General features: G+C 32.9%; 1 protein-coding gene across 6 annotated transcripts in view; it reads left to right on the top strand.

The window, feature by feature from the left end:
- The window catches only part of CNKSR2 (connector enhancer of kinase suppressor of Ras 2), a 268980-nt gene that overhangs the window by 239629 nt on the left and 8701 nt on the right, over window positions 1–20650 (top strand). The window contains exon 21 of one of the 6 annotated variants that reach the window (XR_012916031.1): window positions 13346–17651. The exons of 4 other annotated variants lie outside the window; for them this stretch is intronic. Coding sequence is in view for 1 of the 2 variants with exons in the window: in XM_012784624.3 (XP_012640078.1) it covers window positions 13346–13350 (5 nt within the window). In the remaining variant the exon portion in view is untranslated. Of the gene's footprint in view, window positions 1–13345; window positions 20649–20650 lie in introns of those variants that run through there. One more of the 6 variants, XM_012784624.3, reaches the window with a different exon arrangement.

Below are 20650 nucleotides of genomic sequence, written 5' to 3' on the forward strand. Positions count from 1 at the left end.
AAATGCAAAGATACTCTATTTCACTTTGTGTCTTAAGTTTAAAAGAAAGCAAGAAAGAAAAAAAAGCACAAAAAAGACATAATTTAGTTTGTTTTGCTTGATAATCAGCAAAAATCTGTTTTGCAGGGCTTGGTTATCATTCTAAAGGTGAATCATAAAAGCAATCATAAACCAGACAGGTCATATATCTGAACAGTGCCTAAAAATTCACAAAACCTTTATTGTACTTGCAATTGAGTTTAGTAGAATTAAAATGATGATAATTTTGCTATAAAGTCATAATTCTTATAGTGGAAGAGTGGGAGCAATCTGGAATCCTTTTCTGATGTGTAAAGGAATATAGGCTACCCCTAAGTTTCTATCATGACTTGTTCCATTGGTTTTCAAGTTAAGTAGAATTATAATGTATTAGTTTATCTACCTAACCAAATTTTTATTCTATTGCTCAATTTCCAAAATCAGAGCTTATCTTAAATTGAGTATATGTGACATACTTGTATATTATTTCCAGCAGCTCATAATTCAGGTGGTTGTGGCTCAATTAAATGAAAATATGAGTGATATAAGCTATTAGGTTTGATTGAGTAAGGTAAAATACTAATTCCTATGTTTTAATTGTCTGTAATGAAATGACTGACTTGTTAGAGAAGCTGTTTTATTGATCCAGTGATATTATAAGAAGTCAGGGTTTTTTTAGTGATTGGAGAATGCTTATTTAGAATGAAAACTAACTCAACTCCTTTTCAAGAAAATATTAATAAAATAAAAGCATGTCATATTCTAAAAGTCCAAAAGGAATGAATGGATAGGTAAACCATTCAAAGATTTGGGTAAAATTTGGCTATTCTTTTTCTGTTAAATTTTCAATATTTTGTATAAATACAGAGATGAATATATATGTAATATGGCATTTTAAAATGTTAAGACAGCAACTAATATTTATGTCATAATGGTATCTATTTTGCCTGATCCATGTAGTACAGAAACCTAGCCATTCCAAATCTGTTTAAAGGAAACATTTTTAAACATGGTGATAAACCCATACCAAGCAGTTTGGCTGTAACCCCTTCCAACATCTTCCCAAGATAGCAAGGTGGTAAGATAAGATTTGTTTTGTGGTAGTTTCTTCTAATCTGTCTCTGTCAACAGAGAAGGACCTTCAGAGAGTATATTTGTAGGCTATATTTATAATTAAAATCTCATCTCGAGTCTTAGTAAGGTTTTCAATTACCTCATCTATTCCTAATATTAATGACATATGAATATTTTGACAATCTAGGTCATTCAAAGAAAACACCCTTCAACAATGGTTACACTATCACTTCATATAAGGTCTAAATCATTCTTCCTTGACATAGCAGTGCCAGAAATAGCATTCTTTGACCTCAGCAACCTATCTTCCTAAGACTCCCCCCACTCCCTCCCACCACATAGTTCACCTCAAAGACTTTAAAGTAGATCTCACTTCAGTTTAAAATACAGTGAGGTACAGCATTTTACACAAATGTTTAATAGAAGTCTTTATTCAGTGTTCAGCTTGCACCCCATATACTTAGACATCAAATAAAAATGTATTTTGATGATTTAATCCTGAGTATTCACTCTGCTAAATTCTGGAAAAATGAAGATTTTTTTTTAAATCACAGAATCAATAAGTTCATCATATAATGGAAAAGAAAAACATCCAAATGTAACAGTGTAGTATATTAAATGTCTTAAGAAATGAACATATTAAGTTCTATGAAAGCACTTAAAAGGTTTATTATCTCTACCTTGTGAAATCAGGCAAGGACTCACAGAGGATGTGACATTTAGGCTGGGTGAATAAGATTTTACCAGGAGGAAAAAGAAAAGGAAGGGTACATTCTAGGTAGTATGAAAAAATAGCATCAGCAAAGGTAAACAGGAAGAAAAACAAAGAATAATTTGGAGAAATATGGAATTTAGTATAGATAAGGAGAGATAAAACAAAATTATGAACTAATTTAGGTAGAACTAAATTATGAAGGTCTTAATATACCATGCCTAGAAGTTTGGATCGTATCCCAAAAAACATAATGGAGAGCTTAGTAGGAAGGTAACATAATCAGATATAAGTTTCAGAAAGGTCACTCTGATGGCAATATAGATATACTGGTATGGGAAAATATGGGTGACAGGGAGACCAATTAGAAAACTATTTCAACAGTCCATGTGAGAGAAATGATACCCACTCGGCAAATGTAGAGGCAAAAGGTTATCCCCTCAGAGGAAGATCCACAGGTAAAGAGTAGGTCTTGAAGAGTATAATGGAAGCTTGGAGCACCTCTAAAGGGGGATTGGATATTGGGCTAACCTAGCACTAATAAGAGGTCTACCCAGTAGCCCTGAAAGGCCCAAAGTCAGAAAACTCTTAGAATGGTGCCAGTCATTGTGGATATACAATTTTCTCTAACAATGTTCAGTGGCCAGGCAGAAGTAAGAAAGCAGACATTGGAAAGAGTACATGTAACACGTATCCAAGAGGGTGAGGGAATTTGAGGGGTCTAGTCAGAGGTGTCCAAATTGGATAAGGAAGTGAATTCAGGAGGAGGGGTGAGTTCTTAATGAGATTGAAAATTAGAGAGTAAAAGAGATGGAAGGAGAGAAAGCTATAATACTTGGGAGGTAACATGGTTCATCACGATGACAAACTCAAATGTGTGATGTTTTTGGATTTGACAGCAAGAGTTCAACACAGAGGGCACTTGTTTCAAAGCAACTCTTCAATATCTCTCTTTTATGTTCGTATCTTGAAATGAAAACTGTGGAAAACTTTGCCACATTAGTGCATTAAGTAAGCAATCTAATGACAGGAGGGAAACATCGATTGATATGGGAAATAAATCCCATTTATATTAATAGAATTTATTACATGTTTTAGTTGTTTAGTGAAATATATTCAATGAACATATAAGGAATTATGAAGAAGTTAAAATGAAGATGTTTTACTACCTTCATTCTAAAGCAAATCTCAACTCATATGAGTCAAGTTTACAACATCATTAACTAATCAGTCCTTGTCTAAAATAATTTTAAATTAGGTTTCAAGGGCATTCTGAATGGAATGATTGAATTATATGTATTTTTCCTTTTACTTTTACTGTTGTCTCAGGAAAAATCTTTTTATTTTTCCTATATACTATACCTGTCTGTTAAAGTGAGACATTTTAGTGATTTATCTTTCTATAAAGATATGCCACATAGTCTGGATTTGAAATGCAATCTACAAAGCCAGGCATGCCCATCCATAAATCTGAATCTTCCATTCTTTTCTTATATAGAAAGAGAAGATATTTTTCCACATGGAAAAAAATATTAAAATAGAATTGCCTTCCCTACAGTAAACCCAAAACATCTATAGTATGATGCATTTTGTTTAAATTCTGTAGGCTTATGGAATGCATTAATCTATTACAAATAATAGCTAACATTTTTAATGAGTACTATGTGTCAGGCAATATTCTAACGTCTTTCGATAATAGAACTCATTTAATCCTCACAAGCATATGAGGTAAATACTATTATTATCCGTATCTTCTAGATGAGAAAACTGAATTTAAATATTAATAACATCCAGCACTCTCAGCTAGTTAATAACAGATCTGAAATTCAGACAAAGACATTCTGACAGCAGAGTGAATGCTCTCAACTACATATTGCCCCTCCATTTATAATTTTAATTCAGGTTAAAATTTAGCAAAATGTTTCCTTTCAGATGCTTTTTCTATATATGTGTAAGATCTATATAAAAGGAACTAAAATGTTTAGGTTTATTATAGGAGGTCATGATCACCATTAATATGCTCAGTCAAGTAAAGCAAAAACTTTATTCTGATCTTTCAATCACATTTATCCCAATTTACCTTTTATTAATAAAAATTATAAGTAGTGTACTTTCAAATTTTAGTGTCCAAAAATTATGTAACATGATATGTATAAAGAGTGAAATAAGTCCACCACTCAAGTCAAAACTCTTTCTTAGTGTTTTAAACTTTGACATAATTCCTTTTATAGCTAATTGTTAATATCAGGATATTTTTAAAAACTCTTCTGAAGAATTAATTCTGGAAAGCAATTTGAAAAGTATTTTATATAGTGGCCAAAGTTATTATTTCAAGTTTTTATTCTAAGTTCCACTTTATTCATCTTCTTAGAAACTATCCAAATCTTTCTGCCTACTTATTTATCTATCATTTGGGGGATTAGAAAAACAACAGATTTGGGAATAAATTCAGAGATACCACTGATTTTACCAATCCCTACTCACAGATGCCAGATCTGATCTGATATATTGTGGGTTACTACTGTGTGTTCTCTCATAATAAAACATTAATTTCTATCACCTCTTACAAATCTGAGGAGTCCATTCACATGACCTGAAAGGAACTATTAAAGAATGCAACATTTACACTTTAATCTGTTTCCAACTTCTAATTTCTCATGTAATATGTAGTATGAAATAAAAAGTCATTATCAAAGTGAACTTTAGTGAAATTCTCCCATTTTCTGTATCTTCTTTCAAAATACTGCATATGAAAGTACTTAAAGTAGAAAGTAAAATACAAATGTTAGTATCATTAGTGAGCTAAGAGACTAAATTGGTTTACCTTCAAAATATTTATTTACACTAAATTGAAGAAGAGTAAAAGTTGTTCAGTGCTATTTCTTAGGATTATTTTTAAAGGACTACTAATTAGATTTTATGTTATTTTGCAAAAACAGTGAACTCTCCTAGGTCCTGTTTAAGAAAAGCAAATTTAGAACTAGTGAATAAATTATTACTTTTAACCCATGTGTTCTGGCTTTTAACTTTATAAACAATTTGATGTGGGTATCTATAACCCACCTTTCTTAGCAGGTTTCCATGGCAACTCCTGAGGTAAAGTACCAGTTCACTGGAGCTTCAGGCTTTGTCCATGTTAAATACAGAAGCTGCATTTGATTTCAGCTTGGCTATTTCTATAGGGAGCAATGTATCAGAGTTTTTTGCCCCTTTCCAGGCTGACTTTTTCATCACCATGGAGATCAGATATGTCCATACAACTAAGATCTGAAACCATTCCTCCTATAGCTAAAACTAAGGCCTTGGGAACCAAGGCCTTCTATAATTAAAGTATATTGTTTTGTTAAGGAAGAGTTCCTGCTTCGGCTTTTGAAGTATTTATTGATTTTCCACAAAGAGAAAACAGGCTTTCTAGTCCTGTGCCAAAGGTTTACAGTAAGGAGAAAGAAAATGTCATCATGACATTTTCCTTGGTCAGTTTCTGGTTTTGTGTGTACTATATTTATGGTGTATGTGCTGCATAGTCAATTACTAAGGAATAATGTTTCACATAAAATTATGTGACAGTATTCCTAAATAGTAGTAAACACATTTAATATTCACTTGGTGGTGGTCTTAAAATGCTGCTTTTAATTTTAGTTTGGGATTTTCTAAATTTGTTTCTATATCTAATATTGTTATCTTTTAGATTAGTTCTGTACTTAATAAAATCAATATGAGAAAAGTTATTCTAGAACCTTGATCATAAATACACATGGACTTAACAAGAAAGGATTGATATAATTTATCACTAGAAATCCAGTTATAGCACATCTAAATCTGATGAATTATCTATGGAAGATCATACAGATCAGTACAATGTTTTTAATTTGTTCTCGTATATATATATGTAAATATATATAAAAATTTGTGATGCTAGTATGTATATGTGTGTACATATACACGTGTATATATATATATATAATATACACAAACACATATATACTAGTATCACAAACAGAATCAAAGTTTCACAGAGTTCCTTGATGATTAAATTTGTTATAGAGATACTACTTTCTCCATGGCTGCTATCATTGTTTTGCCACATACCCCCAAAATGATACCAGTGAAAGGAGATTGTAAGAAAGTCTTAAGTGTAACTTGGGAATCCCAAATTCACCTTTTGATTTGCACATCCCTACAAAGTGATTTAAGATGGCATATCTACTTTCATGGTTATATTTTTCACCCTAGAAAAGGCAACATGGTCCTTGTTTAATAAAATAAATATACTAAATAGGAATTCCAAAATATCTTGACCTAAATACAGAATTATCCTTACTTTTTGAAATATATTATGAATAAGCTAGCACCATAGAGGTGCTGTAAATTAATTTACAGATGGGAAACAAATTTATTAATTGGATTTTTTGTTTTGTTTTCTAGCAGGAAGTTAGCAATTCATTGCTATTTTGAATACAAATTAAGTTGTATAATACAGAGAACTTTCTGACGTTTCAAACGTTTGAATTTTGTGAGAGAAACTCTCTAATGAAATTCCTGTATAATTCTTGTTTTCTGTGATTACATTGGTGAATGTGAAATTCAACATGTGATGCTAAATGTTAAACACAGATATAGCTGGAAACCTTTTGCAGTAGCTGTAAAATCATTTGTATTTTTCCATAAGAACATTGAGAGCATATCTCTAAGTCTTTAGTGAAACGTACTTTCTTTAAAAGGGCAGTGCCATACAATTTTGTTGGAAAAAATGAAACTCATATATAATAAGGAATTTTTTAAGGCATATTCTTTATATATTCTTAGATTCAGTAGTTTTCCATCCCAAACACAAGATAAGTTGCTGATCCAAAATTTAATATCCAGCAATTTCCAAGACAGCTAAGATTGGTTAAAACTCATTACTCTGAGTTTTTAGTTAAGATGGACATTTATGCTGCTTTATTTATATCCATGCTATATTTATTATAAACATGATTTTATGGTGATTTTTGCCAAATTAATGTTTTTCTTCTTGTCATGTACACAATATGTTGTGAATATCAAAAAATATAATAATTTGAATATGCAGATGATTTTAACAGCGGTGATTTATGAGAATAATCTATGATGTAATCGTGAATTAGAAAATAAAAGGAAATGTGAAAATGCCATTGATTAATGTGAAAGATCAGATTTGTAACTAATTTGATATAAAGAAAAAATAATAACTATTGAGATATGATTTTAGGTTCTTACAAACATTTCTCGAATTTTCTTCTTGCCTTTCTTGGCACTTTCTTTGCTGGGGAAGGTATTTTTGGTTGTCCTTAAATTCAACTGGCAGTGCCCCCAAAACAGCTCTTCCTTGCCAGAGCTGTTAATGAGCAGATGATCCCAAATGTCAGCCTGGTATGCCAAGGAGGTTATTAATAAGGCATTAACATTTAGAAGTTATTAAAGGAGGAAAATCAATATTGCCATTTTTTGTAATATTGCAAGTTCAATCAGAAAGAGTAAGCAGAAGTCCATGTCAAGCTTCTATTATCATAAAGAATATTACAGCATGAGAGGAAATAATGTCTTTAGATTTTTAGCATAATAATCACTCATTTTCTTACTGTACTGTCACCCCCTACACACACACACATACACACACACACACACACACACACACAGACATGCAACCACCTCTGGTACTCTCATTGAAAAGAATTTAGTATTTCACTCACTTTTGCAAGTAAGTACCTCTTTTTTTCCCCCTCATTTAGTCTCAAGGGATGATGTGATACTGGAGTTGATAGTGATATTCTTCTAATTTAAAAAAGTGATCCTACCAAAATCAAGTTGGTAGTACTTTGAGGATAGTATACGAATTTAGTATGAGAATAAGGATAGGGTGGACTAGATCTGTAAGACAAAAGTTCACAAAGATCTATATTACTGTTAATTTGAAAAATATGTATGTCTTCATTTATTTTAGATCAAATTTGTAAGAATTAGGAAGTTGTAACATTGATTGCTTCCTAAAGAGGCTAGGCAGTAAAAGCATAATTTGCATAGCATCAAAATTTACTAACCACAGATCAAGTTTCCTGATCAGTAGCTCGGTAAAAGAAATTAAGGCAAAGTCCTTTATTCATCTGGAGTAGGTTCTGATGGAGTGAACATACTAAATGTATGTTTACAACCCCAATTCTCCAGGTACACATACCATCACTCGTTATTCTACTGGAATATCCAGCTTGGAGAATTCATGTCAAGTATGATAGGAAAATTAATCTGGCTCATGGAAGTATATAAGTGCTCTGAAGACATTTTTACCACCCAAACACATAGTGGATAAGGTTGGAACTGCTTCTCAGAGTACCTATCAGGTAGGAAAGAGAATTGGAAGAACCAAATAAGAACTTATTGAAAGAAATAGGCAAGAAAACGATTTATATAAATTTGATCCCAATTTGCCTTTTCATTTCGGCAGACCAAACCAGACATAGTCAAAGATGAAGTGTTGTGTGACTCACTTGTTCACCAGATTGGCAGTTCCCATCACTAAGTTATTTCACACTGATTATCATCCAGATGGAATATGATATATCAAATTACATCCCTTTAATATCAACATACGAGTTGGTGGTAGAAAATTCTTATACATTAAAAACCTGCATTGTTTATCTCTAACCTATCTGGGGATTTTTAAAAAGTTTGTTTCTTGTAGTGGGTTCATATCTCAGACTTCAGCTATGTTCCTCTATAGCTATTTCAACTGGAACTAAGAAACTTTAAAAAGATTATCTTAAATAATTGTTCATCATAAAATAGATTTCAAAAGCAACCCAATCTGCCAATAGGCTGCCATCCACCTACATTGCTGAAAGAAAACCTTACCAGGAGTGATTATTTTTACTAAAGTTGTCTCATTGGAGTTTATCATGTTTTTTTATATTAATCTCAACATTATCTACTGAAATATTTTAAAATGTGGATGAATTAGGATAGAATAGTCAAATAATTCTTAACTATAAAATTTTAAGACAGAAATGGGAAGAGGTTGGACAACTATATCATGAACTTTTTGAGGTCAGACTATGATGTTTGTATATTTATTCCTAACATTTCATATAGAATGTATATATATACCCATAGGCACCCATTAAGCTCTTACTGAACAATATATGTCTATAAAAATTAATTCCTCCCATTTACCGTTTTAAGATTTGAATGGTGACATTTGTGATGACAGTATAATGTGTCAAAATAACATAGTACATTTTTATATTTTATTGAAAATAAACTAATGGTAAATTGAATTAACATATCTAATACTTATATGCCTAATAAGCATAAAAGACCTTTTCAATTGTTGCCAATATATAAGCTTCATTTAAAGATACTTTAGGTCTGCCTTTATTTCAGATAGTGGTTTTTAGTGCAAATTTTAAAAAGCCAGCACGTATGGTATGCTCACGGACAACTAATGAAGTCATAAATGCACTCTGAGGTCATAATACATTAAGATGAAAGACTGCTTTCTTAAGGAAATACTCCATCTCCTGTGAATTATACACACAGGATGGAATTGTGATTTGGTCATTTAGAGGAACATTAGAATTATTTGGAAATGGTATTTTTCTTATTGTTTTGCCTATGGCTAGGTTCATCAAATATTTTATTTTACTTGGACTTGCTTATTAAAGAGCTCCATATGTACTATAAGCATAAGCACAAACTATATTATATTTTACCATTTATCACTTTATTGTGAAAAAGAATACTTTGTCATGAAAATTTTGCTTCTCATTCATAAAATAAAAACAAATATTTTCTAATTCCTTTTCCCTATGTTATTAAATAAAAAACAAGCAAATAAATTTTTAAAAATTTTATATCCTATCTCTTTGAACTCAACCTTTTACAAGAAAATAGGCCCTCAAAATTTGGACAGATAATACTCAAGGCATGATTAACAAGTCTCTATTTTAGTCCAAACATTCTGAATCAAGGTATGAGCCCACTCTTTCCAATACTTACTTTTGAGAAAAGTAGTTATCACTGACTACCATTTCGTGGTGTTAGATATCCTGGTTTTTCAGAAAGAAAAACTTAAATCTAAATTCATACATTTAGATGAAGGAGAGGCTCCAGATAATTAATGTTAAAGAAGCAAAATACAATTCTACTCTCCCAGGAGCTCTTCATGTGTTACTGTTGATAGACTTGGATACCTTTGTTATTTGCAAACAGCTTAAGACAAATAGTCTGTGGTTTTACTCTTAAATTTACCCTCAAGCTCACTGATTTTATACTGATTTCTCTCTTAGAACTAAAAGGGAAGTAGGAATCTTTGTAAGTGTTTATCTGGCTTAAACACATTTCCATTTTCAAATATTTCCTTGTCTTTCATTCATTAAGGAAAAGATTTCTTTTCAGCTATTTTGTATTCAAACTTAATCATTCATTGTCTTACTACTGTTTGTGTTTCCATCCTTACCCATGCTGTAATCTTATCCTTAGGCATTTGATTATAGTATCATCAGCTATTCCTACCAGGTCACTAATAGAAGCCAGATTACATTTCTAAAACTTATGTTTCCAGGATTTCTATTTCTGCTTATTATTTTTGGTGGTGCTTAGTAAGGCAGTTTTTAAATTCATAAAATAAAAAGGGAAAGAAACATCCTCCTCAAAATATCCTATGTAAATTCAATCTGTCTCAAAAAAATTACATTTTGAAATAACAGATCTTGTTTCTCTGTTACTATACACCTAGAGATCTGAATGATGAACTCACATGTAATGCCATATTGAAGCATTATGGAATGATTTATTCCAGTGTGGGTCCATTTCCCATGCAAGTTCTTCTATCTGTTTCTTCCTACCCAGCTAAGCTGGTAGGCTCACAATTGGGGGTTTAATCACTTATTTACTAAGCTTAGTAAATATTTGTTAACTAATATGCCAAACAGAAACATTACTGATTTTCTTTGGGGTAGCATAGATATGTTGCTGTTGTTTCAAAATGTAATTGGTTAAAAGTTGGGTAAATAGTGAAGTTTATTTTAATAACAGGAGTAGGGAATATTCTTATACTTAAGATATCAGGCAAAAGAAAATTTAATAATCAAGAGTCATATAATTTATGTTTTTGCTGCCTTTTTTGAAAGAGCATACAATTTCCACTTGTCTTCTTAGAAAATAGGAATAAAATTAGTCTGTCACTATAATAAATAATTATTAAAGACACATAAATATGAGATTCACAGAAGTCAAAAACAGACATTCATAGAGCAGCATCGTGAAGTAGGTCTGTTGCGTGTAGATTAGCCATATACCAGCAGTACTTTGCACCCTTGCCTCTGGCCCATCTGACTTGCTAATGCATTAGATTCATAATGCACACACCAAAATATACAATGGGGTTGAATCTAGGAGTATCTTTGTAGTTCTGTTTCCTTCAAAAATAAATATAAACTACTTAGCACTACATAAAAGTATAGCTTTAAGGAATTTATTTAAACAGTTTACCAAGGCCTCTTTTATTTTGCCATAATCTCAGTAGACCAAGATATTTCTATCAGATTGCTCAGCAAAAAACCTTGAAATTATTTGAACTGTATGATACAGTGTTATACTGCTGATGGGACTAAAAATAAAATGCTATGTGAAGTCCCCAACCTCAAGGCTTCTGACTTAGAAACTACTTGTATATGCAATACAAAAATTGGTGTTTCTCCAACCAGCCCTACCCACTGTGATTGGCCTAAAGCAGGAGGTCTCAAACTGCTGTGAGCACAAGAATCACCTTGGTTGCTTATTTAAAATGCAGATTCCTGAGTTCCATTCCCAGAAATTCTGATTCAGTAGATGAGGGGTAGGGCTCAGAAATCTGTATTTAACAAGCACTCCCTACCTCCTCCCCTGAGATTCTGTAGCCAGTCATACTGAACACCACTACTTGAAAAGATACCCTTGCCCTAGGGAGTTATCATCTCTTATGCTAATATACACAAATTGGTAACTAGCTGTAGCTATTTTGAAATAATGATTCTCCCTCACCATTCTGCACTCTGGCAAAGAGCTAAAATGAGGAGATGTTTCCCATCTCTTGGAGCAGAATTCAGCAATCCTATAGAAACAATCTTGTAAATGTAAGCATGACTTGATTACCAGGGCTCTAGTTCAGTAAAGTATGGGTTAAATGAGCATTAGGGAATGTGTACTAGAAATTAAACCACTCATGTAACATTGTGTCTTCAGGGAAAGGAAGAATGTGTTCAAAACAATTTATAAAATGTTTGAATTGCATAAATTAAGAACAGTTTAAATTTAGAAAAGACCTTGTGCCCAAGGTTAGATTGCCTCTGATTTTGCTGTTTGAAATTCAATGACCTTATGAAACAAAGTGGTAGAAGCTAGAACTAGCATTCCAGAATTACAGTATTTTTTAAAATGAGAAACTGTGTTTTGTTTCGTTCGACCTACATATGAAGATTACTGAGTTCTCACCCCCTTTTCTGCAAAAAGAATATGATGTGATAGACAAAAATTAGTTCTGCTGATTTATGAACAATGCTGCATCCTGTTTTCTAGATACTAGTGTTATTGGCAACATGTGTCCATCCCCATTTTCTAAGGGATGTAGTAATGAACAACATGCTTTCTTTGTTCCCTCTCTCCATTTGTTCTTTCTTTTTGATATAACTCAAAAGATACAGAATGTTGCAAATAAAAATCTTCCCTAGGCTAGAGATAAAAAATATTGCTGATTTGTGCCTGTTGACAACATTTGGATTCCTCAAGATCCAAAATGAAATAAACTAAAAGGGACTGCAATTTATTTTATCCAAACTGTTCTTAGTTTCTCAAGTTGTTCAGAAACTTCTGTCTCTTCCAGTGTCTTCACTCCTTGGGTGGCTTATGCTCAGGTGTAAAGTCACCCTTTCATCACATTTAGTCTGTTACAGCTTTTCATTTATCTGCAGTTTGTATTGTTCAGCATGTGGCCTCTCCTCATTGGAGCAAGACTAGGGAGGCTATTGTATCTCACTGATTCAGACTTGGTAGCATATATATCAGGGTCGTAAAATAGCCTTGTGGTCAGAAGACCAGAAAACTTTTCTTCATATTTCTTGATTTGGATGAATGTGAGCAAAGATCTTGTATAGAAATACATTTTAATTTTCTTGAAAGACTGGTCAATTTACATGTGTATGGGGAATATTTTTAACGTAAACTTTTCTGATTAAAATTACAGATATGCATATACAAGTATAGAGGTGGAAAAAGATTTATCTGCACTGTGTGTTATTGTGTATATTTGGAAGATTAGCATTTCTAAGCAACCAAACTTAAAGCAAAAAAATGTCCCATTAATGGCCAAGTAGACTTGCATGCCAACAGAAAGACATGGTATTAAAACCATATGCAATTCTAGCCATATTTTTCTATTTTCTCTTCATGGGTATTGCATGATGGTATTTCTAATACAAATACTAATATGCTTTGGAAATAATGGCACTCGCAGGTCTTTCATCATATTGTATCACTGCTTTATCATATTAGGCTAATACACTGCGAGAGTTGGTAGAACCTCTCCATGCCAAATCGGATCCACTTCTGTTGGCACTCAACCCATTGGACTCACAGATTGATAAGCTAATGTTTAGAGAATTTAGATCGGAGAGAGTCGGCACGGCGCAGACTCAACATCAACCTCTTGCAAGCAACTAAAATGGCCTCGTCCTTGCTGTTTATAACAGAAAACAGACTTGTAAAAAGCTTAGATCATCAAGTGTTTTGGATTGAGGGCCTCCCTAAAGGGATATTAAGAGGGGCAGGCCACTCTTAAGAAGAATGCGAGCTTTCTACATTGGGACTAGCATAAGATCAAAGCCAATCAAGATGGAGCACAGTAACAGAAAACTGCCATTTCTATGGGAGAACAGAGGGGAAAGGGGCTTGACTGGGGAAGGGCTATCTGTGGTGACACCTCAGTTGTGTTCTCCTGACACCAGGAAAAGAGAGGGATCAGCTCCAATAACTAGAAAATTCTGGCTGTTAAATGGACTGACTTTTTGGTGGCCTCTTTAAGGCAAGCAGAGGAAGCAAATTCTGTATTACGTGTATTTTGCATTTTTAAAACTTGACGTGCTGTATTGTACTAAATTAAGTGTAATCTATTAAGGCAAGGTATACACAATTTGCTTTGAAACTTAATATGTTCATTCTATTATAAAGTGTATTCAGGTGCAAAACAGAGACTGCTTTCGGTGACGCTAATGAAGAAAATTCCTAATGTCAGGCTTCATTAGAATCCTTAGCTAAAATCCTAACTTTCTCCTTATTTCTTGGCACTTATATGCAAGTGGTGTTGCCTCTTAGGGCAGGCATGAGCTATTCTTTTCTGTAAAATATTTCAAATCAGTAGGCTGTGGTTTTCATTTTTGAAAAAGTATTTTGTCTGGATGTCTTTCAAACTAGCTTCAGATATTATTTAATACTGTGTAACTGGGTCCCCTATGGTTCAATATTGCTTAATTTTCTTCTGTAGTGGATGTGAAATTTCCTTTAGTTGGATAAGATACACTGTAACAATTTCAATGCTAATTAATGGATATTTCATACTGTGCAATGAACAGATAATTTAACAATGTATTTTGAAATGTTTTTTCTTCCTGTCACCGCAGTGTGTGTGGTATTGCATAATGTGAATACCTGTAAAATTATAAAGTACTTAAAAAATAAAAATATGACCAATTGGTATCAGATCTTTTTAGATAGCTAAATAATTTGCTAAGTATGCTTGATAGTAAATATCTTTCTAAAGAGAAGTAATCAATTCTTCTTTCTCACAAATGGAATTTGTGTTGTGAATAAAATCACATTGATCTGCCTTACAACTGCCTCTGTGCTCTAACCATTTTAATGTGTTTTTTAAGTATATATAAAAAATGATGGTTCTGGTATGTAGAAATCTCTCAAAAAGCATTTTATTGGCATTTAATATTTATGGGATTGTCTTGGGTCATCCTCCGTATTTAAGTCATAGTAAAATTTTATGATCTGGAGAATTTTAGTTTTTTCTCTTTAAGGAATGTGGTGACTGACTCCACATTAAGTTTTCAAATATAATCATCTCTTAGCTATGGTTTTAAACTGTCCCCTTTATGAATTCCTGCCTAAGAGCCAAGTACCTTCACCTCCATGTCTATACTGGTTAAATTTTCTAAATTCTGTGAGTAAATCTAGACCTCTAGTTCATTTATGTTTGCACTTGTCCTTCAAAGAACTTCCCTTCTTTGGGTCAATAAATCAATGCTAAGGGACAATAAGATTTTGCCATCTGAACTATTTGTCATAAAAACTGCTGTAGTACTCTACAAATTCAACCATTATCATATATTTGTATTATTAAACCATATAATTTGGCAGAAATTACATACTTAGAGAAAGAAGTAGACAATAAACTTTAGCTCTGTCTCTTTTGGTATAGCTTTATGGAAGTAAGATTTAGAGAAGGAATTAACGGATCCAAGAATGGGCCATACTTGATTTTGGTGAAGCACATTGTCATTTTTATAATGATGGACCTTACATGTTCATCTTTAAAAATACACTTAGCAATGTTGGTGAAACCACTCAAACTATCCTTTTAAAAGAAGGGTTTTTTCCTCACTAAAATTGATTTTTTTCATCAGAGAAAGTATTGCCCAATAGTAATGTTTGAGTATTATTATTTTGCCTAAAATAAAATAAATAATTTCTAAGTAAGAAGCAGGTAATTGATTACAGAAGGAGGACTAAAAGCCAGCTTTTAAAATCTTATGCTTTTTTCAGATATAACAAACTGCCCTCTCCCCCCTTCATTTTATAATACTAAGCATGGCTGGTTGACTTATATAAAAGCATGAATTAAAAGAGCTAGTATTTAATTATAAAACAATTCAAATTATAGTGTAACCCCTGAATACTTAATCATCTTTAGCATAAAACCTACAAAGACATTAAATCCATTAAAAGTTTGTTACCTTACATTAATAACATATAAATAAGTTGTTCATAACGGTGTGCTAGTAAATTAGTATTCATAGAAAATATTCCTGTGGTCTCAATGCAAATGTTAATTGCCCTTTGTGAGAAAAACAGTATTTCACATACTTGATATCATTAGCCTGGAAGCCTTAAAGCACTCTGCATTTGTGTAAAAACGAATGCTTCTCAAATTTGACTGATGACTAATACTACCATGTCCAGCCTTCTCTCCCATTTGTGATTTAATCTTTCACAACCCTCTGTGCTCATCACACAGCTGTGTTATGGAAGGAACAGCTGTTTCCATGAGGACATCATTGTCCAATTTTAAAAGAGCACAGTTCCCTTCCAAAATGTGTACCAGAACTCATTATCCATTGTCGGTTTAGTTCTTCAAGAGCCCAATTGGAATTTTCATTTGATTTGTTTTCATTTTTTACTCTCCATCAACATTATCATTACAAGGGTGGGAAAATGTGGAGGATACTAGAGTGAAATTTTAGGTCCCCAAGTGTTTATTATTCTTAATTTTCACCAAGGAAACATAAACAATATTATACAATAGACTGTCCTAATAATTATACAGTCACCTGATAGGGAACCCTCTTTGGAGTACTTCATGTATAAAGTAGAGAAAACCTTACTCTGAATGTGTTGGGAACATGAGGCACTGTTCCAGGTAGAATGGGAAATGCAAATGTGAGTGAGATGAATTCTGCTCATGGGAAAGTCACAGTCTTGGTCTCTGAAGGAGGTAAACAGGGGTCTAATTAAGGTACAGGAAGAAAAAACATTGGAATTTCTCCTTGAGTTTTGTATCTCATCCTTTTGAATTTCTTTTCTGTGTATGTTTTATAACATCTATCTATTAATAGAATAATACATGTATATAAGTTTCTGTTCTTTAAAACCGAAGTGTTTTGACTGATAAGCGTGCACAATAAAAAAATTTTTGGAAACCACTGAGCCTGAATATAAGGAAATACGTCAACCAAAAAGACTTTTTGGTATTTGAAAAATGCAGTATCATCTGCTAATAGCACTTTTCAAGAGATTCGAACGAACTAGTATTTTTCATTAGCTAATCTTTTCTTTAAACTTTTCTTTATCACTACTACCTGGAGGTCATATACAACCTGAAAAAAAAACAGTGAACTGTTACGATGCTCACTACGGTCCTACATTCACAATATTTCATAGTGGAGCAGAATATAAATAAGACAATAAAGAGGCTCTTCCTTCACCCTGCCAAGTATGACATAGCCAGAAATGCCCCTGCCTTGGCACAGAATACAAGTTAATTCATTAATAACTTAATTGTCATTTTCTAATAGTCAATGAAATTTTATACAGGAAAGGAAACATGTGCTCTTTGCTTTAATAAAATTGGAATTAAAAAGTATATAATCTGACACAAGATAATTTACATGTTGTAAATATAAATATAATTTGGGGGAAATTTATTTCTGCATAGACCCAGATTTCCTGAATAAATTAGATACAGATTAAAATTTCATTATAGCAGTGATACACTTCCTCATTAGGAATCACAGAAGGTTCCTATATATGTCCTATGATTTGAATGCGGTCTCCACACTTTGCCAGCATTCAGAAAACATTCATTCAAATTGCAAAAGAGCTGGTTTTCAGCCAGTGTTCCAATGGCTGAACTGGCACGTTGAAAGAAAGTCAGGAAGCAGACCTCATCCAGTGCTTGCCTCCTCCTCCAAAGCAAGCCTCTCCTAAAAGAAGAAAAAGCAAGGGTTGAAAAAAGAGAGAAGCCTGAAGAGAAGTGAGAAGGAGATGAAGAAGAGGGCAAAAAGAGAAGAAAATAAAGGTGCTTTCACATTTTCAGTTGCAACAGTAGCCCCAATTGACTTATTTGGTATTCATCTCAGAAAAATCAAGGCAACAAATTGAAAATTATAAAAGAAAATAAAGGTCTGTTTTTGTCTTGAATGTCGAGTTCTGTGTTGTTTTGATTGTTGGGCACAGTGAATCAGATTTCTAATGTGACTCTGCCCCTCACCCTCCTCCTTTGAAAATAAAAGGACTCTTTGTCTAGTCTTAAAATGTTAAGTAATTGGTGGCATTTTGTGGTAGCCTGGCATCTCAGTCCCTCATCTTTACTCATCCCACTGCTGTGTCTTGTGCAGTGCTGCATATGTGTATGGTGTGTAGGGGATGGGGTGTGGGGGGCTTATCTCTAATAGAAGCCCACACTATACCATTACTATACTTGGAAATGTTTCTGTGTTCCGTCTCATTGTGATTGCTTGTTCAAATGTGCTACCCAGAGATAAATCCATACTCAATTCTTCCTACAGCTGTCAAACCAGATTCTTTGTAGAACTATGTTGTCTTTTTGATTGAACGCTTTTCTCCCCCTTAACAAGAAGGGGAGGAAAACTTTCAGTTTTTATTGTCTGATAGCTATGTATGTCACTTTTTATATCGAATCTTCACTTATCTTTCTTAAAGAAATTTTATAAAAATCATCTGCCCCAGTATTCCACAAACTTTAAGAATTAGAGAAAAAGAAAACTGGGTCAAAATGTTTTTTTAAAACAAAATATGTACTCCCTACAGTGTGAGATGATAAAGTTCTCTTAAAATAAATATGTACTATGTAAAAAATACATCTGCCTCCCTTAAATCCTAAAACTATAATCCGAATCCCTTTTTTCTTTCACCTTCTTTCTAGAACTGAAAAAGTAATAATACATTAGGCCACCTGATACATTAACTACTATAATTCACATATCTTAGGCCTCCCATTTCTACCCGACTCTCTACTCTCTGAAATTACTCTGACTTTAGATGCAGTCTTGCCTTGAGGCAAAAAAAATGTGATAAGTGCTAAATAATTCCTCGGGTCCTCTCCTGGCCTATGATCTTATGAAATGGAATTATTCTGTTCAAATGTGTCCTTGTTTTTACAACTCCTTTTAGTTACTGTAAATGACCATATGATTTTTGTGTCTTCCTCCTTCCAAATCATTATCAGTTAAAATTCCCTCCTGCTTCCATCTTACTCTTAACCCGCAAAGCAGTTCTTCCTTTTAACAGTCTTCTATTCCCCATCCCTCAAAATCCTCTAGGTGTTGAAAACATTCAAGGATGAGCCAACAGAGAATTAAAAAGCTGTTATTTAAAGGGATTTTTATATTTTTAGACTATAGTTCTAACGTAGATATGTGGTTAGGAAGTAATATTCATTATAGAGGACTTAGTGATAGCATATGCTGATAAGGGATTTTCTAATGGGAGGACTCAATGATCATACCAACCATTAGTTACTAACCTCAGGAGTAGAGCCAAAAATTGAATATGGAATTTAAACAAAGCTACATTTTAATCCTAAAGGTGATCACTTCAAGTAAAGGTACTGTATGTTTTGGGCTTTTTTGGCAGTTTTAGATACACTCATTTAAAAATGTTTTTGAATGCTCCATTTTAAAGGAGTGTCACATTAATTAGCATCCACTGTTAAATACATAGTTCAAATGATTACTGAAAAAATTGGCAGTATAGAATTCTTATTAAAATCATGCATTCTGAGGCCAGATTACCCCAAATTGGAATTATCTAAAATTGGAATTGTAGCTCCACCGCTTACTAAGTGTGACTTTGAGCAAGGTGCTTCGCTGCTATAAAATGAAGATCAAATGGATCTGCTCTTAGTATTGTTGTGAGGATTAAATGAGATCATAAATGTCAAGGATTTACCCTACTGCCTGGGACATCTAAACATTAACCAGTATTATTACCAATTAGCAAATCTTTGTTTAAACCATCTCAGAAAGCCTAAAATATTCACATGGACCATGGTGGAGTGAACAACATTCCATATTTAATTTGGGGGCCAAAATAATTACTTAATATTTAAGTATTAAGCTAGATATTAAACATGATATAGCCTGACTCCAATCTACCACTCCAAGCAAAATCCCAGTTCATCTTTATCATTGAGAAAGATATGACATCAGTATTCAGGCAACTAAAAAACAAGATGGGAGTTTTATTTGTTCAGCTAGATCTGAGATCCTTACTGAACCAGTCTCCAATTTTTTTTTCAAAAATACTTAATTGGAGTATTGTTTCCCCAGGTCTTACAAATGCTAAACAGCTTCTCTTAGTATGTGCCAGATTTTTTTCCCTATATAAACATAGTCCCATATTTCATTTTAATTAAAATGTTACTTTTGTGACAATTGATGATCAGTTACTATATTTACAATGTGCCAAGCATTACCATGGCAGTCACATGAAACCTAATAATCCTCCATGGCACAATTGGAAGATTTTTATAATCAAATATACTCCAAAGAATGCCATTCCATCTTATGAAGTCTGGAAAAATGTAAAAACCAGTTCATTCAGTATTGCTAAACCAGGCAAGTTCTATTAACCAGCATTTCTATGCTTATGATTATAATGATAAGGGATATTTATTAATGTTTTAAAATATTAAATTATGTGCAGGATTGTTTCCATATTGTGTACTTTTTATGCTCTAATTCTTTGAATATAATGAACTCAAGATATGTACAGTGATTTGCTATCAAGAGAATATTTGGTTACTCAAAGAATCCTATTTAATCATTCTAAAACAATTAGCTGCTTGTAGCTAATCTTACCCAATATAACTAGCAGCTGTGGATTTTCTGGGTTTTGTTTTTTTTAATAGTGTTTTCACAGTCATTCATTATCCTGTTTTCCCAGATAGTTTTGACTTTTTAGTGGATTTTTAGGGTGTCAACTGTTTATTACAATGGATTCATCTCTCTCTCTCTCTCTCTCTCTCTCTCTCTCTCTCTCTCTCTCTCTCTCTTC

The sequence above is a fragment of the Microcebus murinus genome, chromosome X (genome assembly GCF_040939455.1).
Source record: "Microcebus murinus isolate Inina chromosome X, M.murinus_Inina_mat1.0, whole genome shotgun sequence".
In the NCBI taxonomy this organism is placed as follows: domain Eukaryota; kingdom Metazoa; phylum Chordata; class Mammalia; order Primates; family Cheirogaleidae; genus Microcebus; species Microcebus murinus.